The sequence below is a fragment of the Callospermophilus lateralis genome, chromosome 1 (genome assembly GCF_048772815.1).
Source record: "Callospermophilus lateralis isolate mCalLat2 chromosome 1, mCalLat2.hap1, whole genome shotgun sequence".
Taxonomy (NCBI): domain Eukaryota; kingdom Metazoa; phylum Chordata; class Mammalia; order Rodentia; family Sciuridae; genus Callospermophilus; species Callospermophilus lateralis.
This window is the reverse complement of record NC_135305.1, coordinates 206,338,658-206,352,507: the sequence shown is the minus strand read 5'-3', so window position 1 is coordinate 206,352,507 and position 13,850 is coordinate 206,338,658. Positions and strand designations below refer to the sequence as shown.

Genomic DNA, 13,850 nt, shown 5'->3' with positions numbered 1-13,850 from the left:
AGGTAAATGGATGGTGGGATGGAAGGAGGAACAGCCTGGGTGTGGGCTCTTTCTTAGTTCCTGAAGTCATTCCAGCTAAATTGACATGCACCTGAATTTTTCACCTCATTTCATAAATAACACAATAGATTTCAGCAAAAGACAACGTTGTGTGGCTACCTGAGATCGAACAGGTGAGGGATGAGGCTGGGTATATATACAAAACAAATTAAGCTCGTATTCTACAAGATTCGGTGCTGTCCTCTAACACCCAGGGTGCCTTGCTGGGCTCAACTGGGGCTGATTTGTGCACATGGGGGCACATAATTTTGTTAATTTTTTAGATTGGAATTTTTGTCTCAGATGACTTTACATGCCTAACAGAAAAGAAACAGTGACCTTTCCTGATGCACTTGATGCCAGCAAGCTCAATTTGCTGTTACCGTGTTAGGCGCTACTGTCTCTTCAGGATTTAAGGTGCTCCCCCACCCGCTTCTCAGTGTGAGCACTGGAGCTGTAGCTGGGTGGCAGGCCACATGTTTAGCATATGTACCTCCCTGGGTTCAGTCCCCAGCAAAAAACCCAAAGAACCTCAAAAACAAAGCAAAAAAATGTCTTTGAGACAGAAGGAAGGAAGGAAGAATCTGGACTCAAAGATAAAGATGAGTAGAATGATTAAAATCAGCAGCATTAAGACTCAAGGGGAGGGGGAGGAAACACAGAATCCCGTTTTTTTTTTTTTTTTTTTTTTTTTTTTGCATTTTGTCAAATGGCCCACCACTGCCACCTTCTGGGAAAGTATAGAATTGCAATGGGCCAGAATCATCCTAATCTTAGGGCAGCTGGGACTCTGCCCTAAAACTACACTCCTCCTGACTTTCCTCACATCCCCACAGTCTCTCTCTCTCATTTATTTCTTGCTCTGCTTGGGATTGAATCCCAGGCCTCACACATGCTAGACAAGTGCTCTACCACTGAGCCACCTCTCTCTCTCTTTTAAAGTAAATTACTAAATGAAAGAGCGCACATATTGAAAAGCGTGAGTCCTTGGGATGTACAATTTGGTGAGCTTTCACAAACTAAACAGAGCTGTGTAATCAGAACCCACATCAATCAGAGGTTGAGCTCAACCTCCCGAATCCCCCACCCTAGCTGCTACCTCCTCACCCTGGGCACTGTGAGCCTGATTGCTAACACCATGGTCTAGTTTTGCCTGCTTCAGAACCACTTCCAACCATTGCTGAATGAGGGGTCTCTGGTATGTCACCATGGCATGCTTTCCCTGGAACTGGCAGGTGTCACCTCATAAAACAGCAGTGCACCAGAACCCAGTCCTGGTTAAATGAATGCATCTTCATTTCTAAGAGGTGGCCACACTGGAGCCCATCTGCAAACTGTAGCTCCTCCCGGGCACAGTAAGACAAAGCCATCTCAGATGGATCTTCTGGGCAAGGATAGCAAAACTCGCATGACTGCCTCAGTGCCCTTGCCTGTGACCATCCAGACATCACTGATTTCAGCACTTCCTGGCCCACGCCAGTGGGGTCTTGGAACTCAGTACCACATTACCAGAAAGCACAGAGTTATTATGTGAAGTGTGTTACTTAGTTATTCTATAAGTACTTATTGAGTGCCTGCTATGTGCCTGATGCTGATACTGGCTTTAGGGATTCAATGGTAAGAAAGCGACCCTGGTCCTTGGGAAGGAAGTCTATTTGCTGTCACTTATTTGGGGTTTCCAATGCCTGGCCATTCTCAAAAATGTGAGGGAGGAAAAGAAAGTCTAGTCATGTTTGAAGAGTACCTCCAAATCAAGTCCAAATTCCTCAGCTTGGTCATTAAGGACTCCTTCCCCTTCGTTTTCACATCCTCTGCTATTTCCCTCCAGGGTGTCCACATCCTTACTCACACTGTTCCCCAAATTGCTATCCATACCACCCATCTGTCAAGTTCAACTCCATCTTCCAGGATCCACTCTGATGCTATCTCTACTGGTAAGGTGTCTTGGAACTTCCTGCTTAGAATTACTTGCTCTTTTCTGGTATATGTGTCCAGTGTGATACCTGGAACTGTATTGGGTGGTTTTTAAATTTTCTTGTATGTGGCTGACCTGTCCATCGTCCTCTTGAGAGAAGGAGGAGGAAGGGAATCTCCATGAAGGTACATGGAGGCACAAGGTGCAAATGGAGGTGCTAGGAGCTACATGGAGGCGCTGGGTGTGACAACAGGGTGCTAGGTGTGACATGGAGGCACAAGGTGGGACATGGAGGTGCTAGGTGCAACCTGGGGGTGTGAGGTGCAAGGGAATGAGGGGCACTGCTGAACTTGGAACCCAGCCCTGCTGGAGTAGAGCTCACTCACACCGCACTGTATTCATGATCAAATTCACAACCAGTGTAGTATTTCCCATTTGTTCATTCATCTACTCACTCAACAGATGGCACCTAGGAACAAACTTACATAAGCAGTTGAGTTATTCATTCATTTTAGAGACTGCACAACAGGGACCTTTATGAGAGAGTGAAAAATCTGCAACTTGAAACCACCAACAAACTGCTTCTGACTCCAGGATCATCAAAGGCAGGGGGGTTAAGCAGGGCTTCTGCCCTGAAGGCCCAGGATTTTTCGGAATCAGTGTTCTTCTTACTCCCTCAAGCCCGCCCTGGAGGGAGATGATGTTTGAGCCCACCGTGTAACAGAACGAGAAGGAGGGATGGAATCATCAGTATTTCCAGCTTAGCTGGAACTCTGCAAATTCAGAAATTATAATTGATACCTGCAGAGCATTGAAGGCCACCTTTGTCTCATGAGACAGGAAGGAAGGAGGAGAGGAAGGAAGGAAGGAAGGAAGGAGAGCAGCTGAGAGGGAGGGCTGCTCATTATTAGAACAAACAAGGAAATTCCCAGCATGGATTGCCAGGCTACTTAAGTGCTGGTATAAATCATCATCTGCAAGGAATGTTCCAATTAAGATGTGGCTCAAACAATCTCAGGACATGGCAGAGCCCTAACTAGTCTCTGAGATGACATCTGCCCACTTATGAAGCCCTGGGCACCCTGTTGCCCGCTCTCCTGACCCGGCTGGGCAGCTACTTATGTAGAGCTAGAAAGGAGAAAGCAGAGGGCCACGGACCCGCGCCAGTCCAAGTCACAGACTTTCCTCTTCTCCCTTGCTTGGTGCCTAGGGCCATTATGTCCACACAGTGAGGCCTGTTTCTAAGTTAGCCATGCTCATTCTTAAAATATCACTGCAGAGAAGCCAGGAGCAGAGAAGGAGGCCGTATTAATAGGCTGAGACCCCAGCAAAGCATCTCCCTCTTCTGCCCGCTCCTTTTGTCCTGAGCCCTGGTTCTGGAGTGATCAGAGAAAGGGAACACCGGTAGGTGTTCCCCATGGAGCAGTTTCTGCTGGCCACCGCTCTGTTGGCAGCAAGTTGCAAGGAGAATTTCAGGTCAGGGAATTCGGTGTCTCTCTGGGTGGCATTGAAGAGCAACGAAAGAACAGGCAAGAGTCCATAGGAAAGACAGGAAAGGCCCCCTCTTCTTGGGTCTGTGAGAGGAGCTGTGACAAGGGCTCCCGCTGCCCTGTGCCCCTCCCTGGGGCTCTCATCCCAGTGCTACTAGCCCAAGTGAAGGAAGCCAAGAGCCCATGCCTGCCCCAAGTCCGGAATAGAGCCCCGGGCTCCCTCATTTCCCTTCTACAGAATACAATCTGCAAATGACTGCTTGTGAAAAATCATAAAGTTACTAAATCATTGTAAAAAATCTGAGAACAATCAGAAGTACATTAAAAAATAATAAAATCATTAAGAAGTTCATTGCTCATAGTTGACCAGCATTGCCATAATTCTTTCTAATCTTTTCTCTTGTGTTAAGTGAACAGATGTGTGTCACTGTGCATGTATATAGAAAGGCAGATGAACACATTGTTATCAATTTTGTATCTTGCTCTTTTCACTTCTCTGTGCTTCAGATACATTTCTTCATGCTTTTAAACATTCTTTGTAATTTAATTCTGAAGAGTTGAATAAGAGTCCTCCACATAGGTGGGCTATTGTCAATTTATCCTGTCTCTGCATTCTGGGGCACTGAGGCTGTATTCACATTTTTAGCTACTTGAAACAACACGTACATGGACATTTTGGTGCACAAGTTTGCATTTCTGATTATTCCTTGGGCTAGAATTCTAGAAATGCAATTAGTGTGTCCAAAATGAATATCTTATTGCTGGGTGCGGTGGCATATGCCTATAATCCCAGCAGTTCAGGAGGCTGAGGCAGTAGGATCTTGTTCAAAGCAAGCCTCAGCAATTTAGTAATGCACTGAGCAACTCAGCAAGATCCTATCTCTAGATAAAATATAAAAAGGTCTGGAGATGTGGCTCGGTGGTTAAGTGTCCCTGGGTTCAATCCATAGTACCAAAAAAAAAAAAAAAAAAAAAAGAAAAAAAAAAGAATATCTTTAAGGTTTTCACTTTATATATTGGGAGAGTATTGCTCTGGTTCTAGCCTCTTTGCTCCATGGAAAATGGCATCTCACTGCTAACTAGTTTGAATTTCTTTGATTGTAAGTGAGGGAAACATTTTATACAATGATTATTGACCATCTGTATATCTCCTTTTGTGAATTTCCTGTTGATGTTAATTCCAGGTTAATTATTCATGGTATTCCACATACACCACCAAGGTACCTATACTTGCCTACCATCTTGTGGGGTGGTACAAAGACCAGCCTCATATGAGTAGTAGGAGACGTTCTGAAGTTCCAGCTGCAAATCTAAGTGTATAACTAAGAGGTGAAATGTCCAGGGCTCTTTAGAAATAAGAAGGAATATTTGATGTGTGCAAACATTTGCTGTTTGTATTTGAAGAAATTTATAATTAGCTGGGTGTGGTGCACATGACTGTAATCCTAGCAGCTCACAAGGTAGAGACAGGAGGATTGTAAGTTCGAGGCCCTAAGCTACTTAGCAAGACCCAGTCTTAAAAGTAAAAGTGTGGGGTGCAGGTGGGCTGGGGACATGGCTTAGTGCTAAAGTGCTCCTGGTTTAAATCCTCAGTATCAAAAAAAAAAAAAAAAAAAAGGAAACGAAATGTATACTTAGAATCAGAGAGAGAAAAGGGGGCTCAGAAATGACTGAATTCCTAACAGATGAGGCCACTGAGACTCAAACGAGTCAGATCTCTTGTCAACATAGCTAATTAGTGGCATGCTTAGCATGAACAGAGATCTCTGGTTACTGGTCCAGAGTTATTACTTGAGATAAGGGCCACGGGCTGAGAAATGTAAAATTGAAGTGAAATAGCTATAGTTTCAAGTCCCTACTGAAATGACAATGCTAACCAAAAGGATCACAGAAATAAACTTAAAAATTCTGACTTTTATGGGTTTCACAAACATACATGTGGTTGACAGGCCTCCATGTTCCCTCCAGCCCAGCTTGATAAAGTTGCTTAGAGGTTCTTAGAAATTCTAATTGAAGCCTGGAATGGCCATACCTGTAATCCTAGCAATTTGGGAGGCTGAGGTAGGAGGATTGCCAAGTTTAAGGCTAGCCTTAGGGTCTCTTGAGAGCCTGTCTCAAAATAAAAAATTAAAATGGCTGGGAGTGTAGCTCAGTGGTAAAGTGTCCCTGGGACAGTACCAAAAAATTCAAATTGAATAATTCTGAATTACTCAGAGCAGAAAGTACTGATTTTCCTCTCACTTGCAACTCACTGGTTTACCAACACCTCTGACAAAGAAGTAATGCTCAGGATGGTTTTCAGAGGCTGCCATTGTCCTGATGTGATTCAACAGGAAGAATGCTCACAAGAGGGCAGAGCAAGGGTTAAGGTAACCTTTTGTTCCTTCTTCCAAAAGATTGGCCTTTTGAGAACTGAAAGCCAACCTCTTGAGGGAGGGGAACAGGGAACAGAATCTTACCATCTAGAAAAGAATTCTTAAAAACCCAAATACCTGAAGAGCTCTATTTCCATTTACATCATATAGCTGTCCCTTAAAGCTGATGGTAAAGCAAATTCTAGGTGTACCCGGAAGCTTTTCAGATTAGAAAACCATCTGGATAGAAACAAAGCCACACCTGAAACTGTATTTCAGAATTAGATCTGAGTGCAGCAAAGCTTTTTTCCTCCTCAACTATGGTTTTAAAACTCATGAATAGAAGGGGAAATCAGTAGGGTTTAGAGGATCCAGGGGGAGGGAGGAAGGGAGGAATGGAGGAAAGGGGAAAACGGAAATAAAATTGAACAAATTATGCTATATGCATGCATAAATATATCACAATTAATTCCATCTTTATGTATAATTACAATGCAGCAATGAAAAGAATATGCAAATAAGCCGGGCTCAGTGGTGCATGCCTGTATCCCAGCAGCTCAGGAGGCTGAGGCAGGAGTATCTCAAGTTCAAAGCCAGACTCATCACTTTAGCTAGGCCCTAAGCACCTCGGTGAGACCCTGTCTCTAAATAAAATACAAAAATTCCTGGGGATGTGGCTCAGTGGTTGAGTGTGCCTCAGTTCAATCCCCAGTACCAACCAAACACACACACACATACAAAGAGTATGCAAATAAACAGAAGGAAGACCAGAGAAGGAGAGGAAAAGGAAGAGGTAAGGAAGGAAGGGAGGGAAAAGAGAAGTCTGGGGAATGAATTGGAGCAAATTATGTGCATGTATGAATGCCACAATGAACCCCACTATTATGTATAATCCACTAGTAAAAATATAAAAAGCTCTTTAACATATTAAAAAAAAGACATAAGAAATTCAGACCTTGTGTGTGCTATACCTTAGGATAGCTCACCACTAAATAATTGGTTGATTGATTATTTCCACAAATAATTATTCAGAAACTAGCAGAAATATGCCTTATAGTTAAGGAGCCAGAAATCACTTACATATGGTCTTTGTTTCTAGACCTATGCAAGAATGAAATATTTCTTGTGTTGTATTTTGTCTTTAAACAGAACCTCTATTGCCAGGCACACTGGTAATCCCAACAATTTGGGAGGCCAAGGCAGGAGGATTTCGAGTTCAAGGCTAGCCTTGGCAATTAGCAAGATTCTGTTTCAAAATAAAAAATAAAAAGGGCTGGGGATTTAGCTCAGTGGTATAGCACCTCTGGGTTCAATCCTCAGTACTAAAACAAACATCAAACAAACAAACTGAACCTCTATCCAATTCTTGTTATCTTGTGGAGGCCATTTCTATCAAAGAACAATAACTTTAACTGTTTACATCAAGGCATTAAACTAAAATTTATTTAAACAAACATATCCTATGAATGTATAATGTCCATGAGACTGTGACAGGACCAGGACACCATTCTCATCTTCAAGGGTAATGTTTACTTAGGTAAATTCACTTTCATATGTAAGAAATGCCAAGCACAACTGGCAGGTTTTATAACCTAAATGCAAACATTTTAACTAATTTGTTTACCTGAGGATCAGGGCTGTTAATGTGTTTAGTGTCCTTCTGATGCAAATCAGTTTATTTTTATACATGGAGGTCTCTGGGACTAATGAGAAGAAAATTAGTTTAAGCATTTAATTTATATCCTAAATTAGTTTTCTGAACAGATGACTTCTCTTAATCCATGTGTGCAGTGCAGAGTCAGTCTCTATAATCAATTTGAAGTTCTGTCTGTATTACAGAGGTTTTATTTTTTTCTAAAAAATTTATTTATTTATTTTTAGTACTGGGGATTGAACCCAGGGGCGTTTTATCACTGAGCTATACATCCAGCACCTTCTATTTTTTATTTTGAGACAGGGTCTTGCTCAGTTGTTGAGGATCTAAGTTGATGAGGCTGGCCTTGAACTTGTGATTATCCTTCCTCAGCCTCTAGGGTCATCAGGATTGCACACGTGTGCCACTGTGCCTGGCTCAGAGGTTTTAATAGAAACATATTTTTTTTTTAATCCAACAAAAAGTAAAGAACATGTATGCTTTCATTCAAGATACCCCAGTGTTTGGACTTGACCCTACAGATAGGCTCCTCAATTCTTGCTAAGAATATAGCTAGAGAGAGTCACAGGCTGGACATGGTGGTACATGTCTCCCAAGTACCTGGGAGGCTGAGGTAGGAGGATCAAAAGTTTGAAGGTAACATGGGTAACCTAGTGAGACCCTGTCTTAAAATAAAGCATTAAAAGGGTTGTGGATGTAGTTTAGTGGTATAGCACCCCTGGGTTCAATTCCCAGTACTACAGAAAAAAAAAGTCACTTTTTTTTTTTTTTTTGATAAAAATAATAGAAAAGTAGAGGACTATCTAAATAAATTGTGGCTATACTATGCATAAATTTAAAAGAATGGGAGATCCGTATGTGCTGATTTGGAAAGACTACCAAGCTATATTGTTAAATCAAAAAGGCAAAAACCTATGTGTCACATATGTAACATTTAAAATTAGTGTATCAATGAAAGCATACAGGTGGAAATAAGAAAAATATTTTTCTGCATAAAATCAAATAAATTTAAAAGTTGAAGAAAGGGGTAAAGGGAGGCCTGCAGGGAGGGAGACACCAAGTTCAGTTCCTATGCAGGCAAAACTTTTCATCTTAGGCATGGATCATTTTTTAAAATTGTCGTCATGGGTAAACTAGATTGGAAGATACTAGGACACCACCCCTCCACCACCTTTCTTTTCTGTAAGTAAAAAATATGCTAAAGGATGTTGCAGGATTTCTACTACTAGCAGTAAGGGAGACGAGAGAGTCTGATTATCGTTCTGATGAAAATCACCAACTAGGAAGGCTAAGGCAGGAGGATCAAAAGTTTAAGGCCCACCTGGGCAACTTAAGTGCAAATCTGTCTCAAAATCAGAAAGGCTGGGGATGTAGCTCAGTGCTCACCTAGCATGCATGAAGCCCCGGGTTCAATCCCAGTACTCTGAAAAAAATCAAACCAAACCAAAAAGAACAACACCGACTCTCAAAAAATGTTGGGCCAGGAAAGCAATACAGAATGTGTGAAATACAATTCTACACAGTTCAAATGTGGAAAAACCAAACAATATCTATTGTTTAACTATGTATACAGTAGGGATAAGTTTACAAAGAAAAATCAAGAAAATAAATAAAAAATGCAGGGTGTTACCTGGAGGAAGAGTGGTGGGTGTGGGAAGAATGCTAATGGGACTGGAGAGGAGAGCCTGGGTTAGATTCTACTTCTTACACCTAGCCATGGGACATGGATGTCAATATAATTTTTTCAATTATATGATATACTAAATACATCCTATACATATATGATGTATTTCATGGGGAAAAAGTGCACACTGATGTCTTGTGAACATGAAGAAGTTTATAGGCCAATGGGAAAGGATTTATCAGTGCTTTACAATGTGATTCTCTATTTTCCACTCCAATAATACTTATCAGCGTGGCAATATTAAGGCAGGATTCAGCCAAGCTTAGAAACAGAGCTTGTACAGAGGCCTCAGATGATAAACATGACCTTATATGAGATGCTAGAAAAGGCCATGGACCATCTGGCCCACTTCTCTCTGCCTCACAAGTAAAAATCTCAAATTACCTAACTCACTTAAGCAGAGACGCACTGAAGGCTAGATTCATGTGAGCACTCAGTGCACACACCGGAACTCTTAAGCAATATGTATAATCGCACTTCAAACTATTAAGGCTAAATGGCCTCTGGAGTACACTTGAAAAACAATATCTTTCTGCCACATACATTGACCTTGCTTCAGACACCTGCTTCAAGTTGCTCTTTGTGAACTGAATTCTTTTTAGAATGAGTATAAATGCTCACCTGTGTTTGACCAGTTTTTGATCATGACAAAAATGACTGAGGAATCTTGCGTAGAACAAGTGCATGACGGCATGTTCCTTCCCTCCAATGTACAGATCCACAGGCATCCAGTAATCGGCTAGTGTTGTGCTAAAAGGGCTGGAAGAAAGAGAAATGGGCATTTAAAAAAACCTGCTCGCCACACTGCACAAATTCAACAGTACGTCGTAATTTGCATATGCCCTGAAATGAATCACGGCAGGGAAAAACAGAGACTTTCTTTTAAGAATAAGAGAAAAGCTTATGTAATAAAGGGAGGAAAAATCAGATCAGTGCTAACTTAGGAAAATTTACAATAACAGCTATGGAAGACATTAGTGACAAATATTTTAAAAACGCAATTTTCATACAAAATGGGAATAAGAGAAAAACATATCAGCAAAAAAAGGCATCTCAGTACAATGCACGTTTAAATATCTAGATTTATTTCAGTTTTTATTATGATTAGACAATGGAGATTTCTGAGTTCTTACCAATAGAGGGCAATGTGGCATTTACGATGCAGACTGACATGCAGCTACTAAATGTTCATTTTAAAACAGAAATTCAACCTTATTTTTTAAAGTAGCTTTAAAATAGTCAGAAAGAGCCTGTGCATGGCTTACTGAATGCAATGAAGACTACTTAGGATAAGTAGTCAATAGCTCAGTAACACTCTCACCTACCATGTGCCATTACAGCACAGACACTGAAAGACAGGCTTCCTCAGACTCTTGGCCCTGGTGGACATGGGGAGACAAGAAACTCCATTTCCCTCTGTTCTGCAGGGATCCTTGGGAAAGAGAGGCACTGGCCCCTCTCTTGAGGTCAGCCAATCAAGTGGCCCTTTGCCTTATGAAGATGTGTGCTCCATGGTTTCAGATATTAGTGAATTCTCTCCCCTCATCTCTAGGTACTTTCTCTGCAGGGAGGTGGCGGCTCCAGCCCAGGCAGGTGGAAGTCTGGCCAACCAGTGCACGTTTGCATCTTAGTGTAGCTTAGTCTCTCACCTCCCGTTACTGTGCCAGCATTTGGTAAATTAAAAAAAAAACACATAATTTTTTCCTTTGTGAAAAATGATTCCCTACAGAAATCCAACTGCTGATCCAGGTAAGGGGGAAAGAAGGGAAAGCAAAGAATGGTATTTAGTTCAAAAACTAGTTTGGGAAGAATTAAGGTGTGAAATGACAAAAATAGCTGTAGAGAGGATTTATGATCCACCCAGGAAGTCATCCCAGTGGGAGCTCAAGCCAGAGGCTGCAGAAAGCAACAGCAGGGGGGAAAATGAAGTGCGCTGCGCTCTTCACCAAAGAGGGGCTCTGAAGGCCCAGGATGAAGGCCAGGTACTAGTCGAGGATCCCTCTTATAATTTGGTCTCTGCCATCTGTAAAGGTGGGAAGGTGAAGAGCCTGCCTCCTTGCATTCTGAGCCAGATGTTACCAAATGAGATGCCTTCCAGGGGGAAGGCCTAGGAGAGGAGCCCTTCTGTGGGTTAGATGGGGCCACCCTGGTGACTCACAGCCTCAGGAGTCACTGTGACCTTTCTACCTTCGCGGGGGGATTATTGACTTTGGATCCTACTCATTTCTGAAATGAACTCAAATGACAGAATCATAATTCTGCAGGTCAGGATGATGGTGGTGGAGGACAGGAGCATCCATCTCTCCAGAAATATAGTATTTTACAACCAATAAGGGGGCATTTTTATATGTAGAGTTTAGGGTTCCAGAATATTTCTACCATGGACCAGAGCAATCTGGCAAGGTCCTTTTAAGCAGAGTATTTGCGTTTTTTCCTGAGCTCTGGAATAGTTCAGCTCCCATTCTTTTTTTTTTTTCCTAGTTACCAAATGTTCTTTCCCTTCATTTTTTTTTATTTTCGCTTTTTCTTTTCTTCCTTCCTTCTTCCCTCCCTCCCTCCCTCCCTTCCTTTCTTTTGGCAAAGAAACATAAATATAACTGAAGAATCATACAGTACTGAAAGGTTAATCAAGAAGAACAATGGTGTCCAGTCTCAATGTCCCCACCCAGGTATGTCCCTTAGCTGCTTTTAATTCTTAGCTGTTTCTTCTGGCAATTATTTTTTAAAAAACCATGTTTATACTTTTCACTGATTTGCCAACTTGGGGAATTATCTAGTGACTATATGTGATAACAGGAGATGCTGCCTAGCTCTTTCACACTCCTCACCCCACCCTCCCTATATAGTCACATCCTTATTTCTAGTTAAATACATAGCACAACACTCTTACCATCAGAGAAATGCAGTGTCCTGCAAGGCAAGCATCATGAGAGCGCTACTTTTCGTTTTTGGACTTTTATTTGTCTTGTATTTGGGATTTACTTGGCTGTGTAAAATCTTATTTAATAGTTCAACACACTCTAAGAGAGACTGTTTGAGTTTTGATACAAGCAATGGAACCCAGGGCCTCATACATGCCAAGCAAGTGCTCAACCGCTGAGCAGCATCTCCCAGTCCAAAAGAGCCTGCTTTTAGGAGCACAGCTGACCAACAGTGTCGGCTACTGAACCTTCAGTCACTCTGGTGTTCATGCCAGCCCTTGCTCTCCCAGGTGCTCCCAAGGGCAAGAGGGAGGCACTAGGGCAAAACCACTTCTGCCTGCCTGGGACTCCGAGATGAACTTCCCAGCAGCTTTGATGCTCTCAAGGCTGCACTGTAGTCTTCCCCTTATCTCTCCTTCTGCTCCTCCTTGGCACCTGTCACCCGCATGGCAGCTAAGTGCTCTCCTTGCTTACCCTGCTCCTCTCTCTTCTGGCCGGCACAGGCGTCTCCCCCAGCAAACCTCTCGCGCAGCTAACCTCATCTTGGAGGACCATTTATTGCTGGAGGACCCAGGTTGACCAGAGCAGGGGCATTACCTGTGAGCATTCTGAGGGTCTGTGTATCGGAAGTAGTACCAAGCAGAGTCAACAAAGGTATCCATGGTGTCTGTCTCTCTTTTGGCTGTCCCCTGGCATCTAAGAAATAAATGAAGTTCATCGGTTGGTTTCTTTTTAAATTTTAATGCAGTCTTCTACTAGCATTTGAGAAAGTCATGACAATGAGTATGAATATAAAATGTCATAAGAATAATGCCACATCATAAAAAGACAATTCAGAGAAGGTTCTCTTTTTGGATTGTACAGTACATGATGTTTTGAAGGAATTTATAGAATAAAAATTTCAATCTTCCACAATTAAAAGCCTTATTCTTCACTTCTCTTGAATTTAACCCAGTACAAAATCTCATCACTTGAAAGGACAAGATGGGATTGTCTCTTTTGTGCATTACCTTCTATTTCAGGCATGTCAAGACTGCCTTCAGCCACCACCTACTTCATGATGGTTCTGAAGCAAATCAATGCACAAAGAGAAATTGAAAACCAAAAGAAGTGAGATGTGCTGAAAAATGAACTTGAGATTTTTTTTCTATTTCTGCTCCAGGGTGAAAGATGCAGAAATCCACCTGGACAATCTGAGGAGATATATTACCTTGGAAAGCCCAAGGGCAGTGCTGGCTGGAGCCCAGTGGTACCAGCTTGTGGGAATCAATTACCAGCATATTTTCTCAGCTCCGTGACAAGTGACTTTGAGTTGGTCACTTGAAATTAGCTCTGGTGGGAGTATGATACCACAGAAATTGGCAAACACCTTAAATCAGAAGCCCCTGGCAGTGAGCTGGCTGCTACACATTTGTAAGGATACCACTGCCTACCATGGATTCCTTACTGCAAGCTGAAGAGAGCCCTGGCGTTGGAGACAGAGAATAAAGTGAGATCCTTGGAGTGTGAAGGGTTGAAAAGAAAATGCAGCCCCTGTTCTAGGAATGGAGGGGCCTGGGGAGCACCAAGGCCTACAAGGACCATATGCTACACTACTTAATTTAAGGTTCCAAGACTGTGGGACTAAAAAGAGAGACAGGTTCCAGAAGCCACTCCCTCTAGGAAACTGAGAGGAGGTGCCTTTGGTCAAGCCAAGCACAAGAGGGGACTTGAGGGCTCTGGCAGGGAAGCCCATGGTCACTGCTTATCAACAAAGAGGGTATGCTATTTTCCTTCTGGAGTCCACATTTGTT

At 42.4% G+C, this 13,850-nt stretch overlaps 1 protein-coding gene across 2 annotated transcripts in view; it reads right to left on the bottom strand.

Moving 5' to 3' along the window:
* Lars2 (leucyl-tRNA synthetase 2, mitochondrial) overlaps positions 1–13,850 on the bottom strand; it is a 137,776-nt gene that overhangs the window by 28,673 nt on the left and 95,253 nt on the right. For both annotated transcript variants that reach the window (XM_076844543.2, XM_076844550.2), the window contains exons 13-14: positions 12,655–12,753; positions 9,758–9,895 (exon numbers count right to left, since the gene is read on the bottom strand). In XM_076844543.2, the coding sequence (XP_076700658.2) occupies positions 9,758–9,895; positions 12,655–12,753 (237 nt within the window). The remainder of the gene's footprint in view (positions 1–9,757; positions 9,896–12,654; positions 12,754–13,850) is intronic.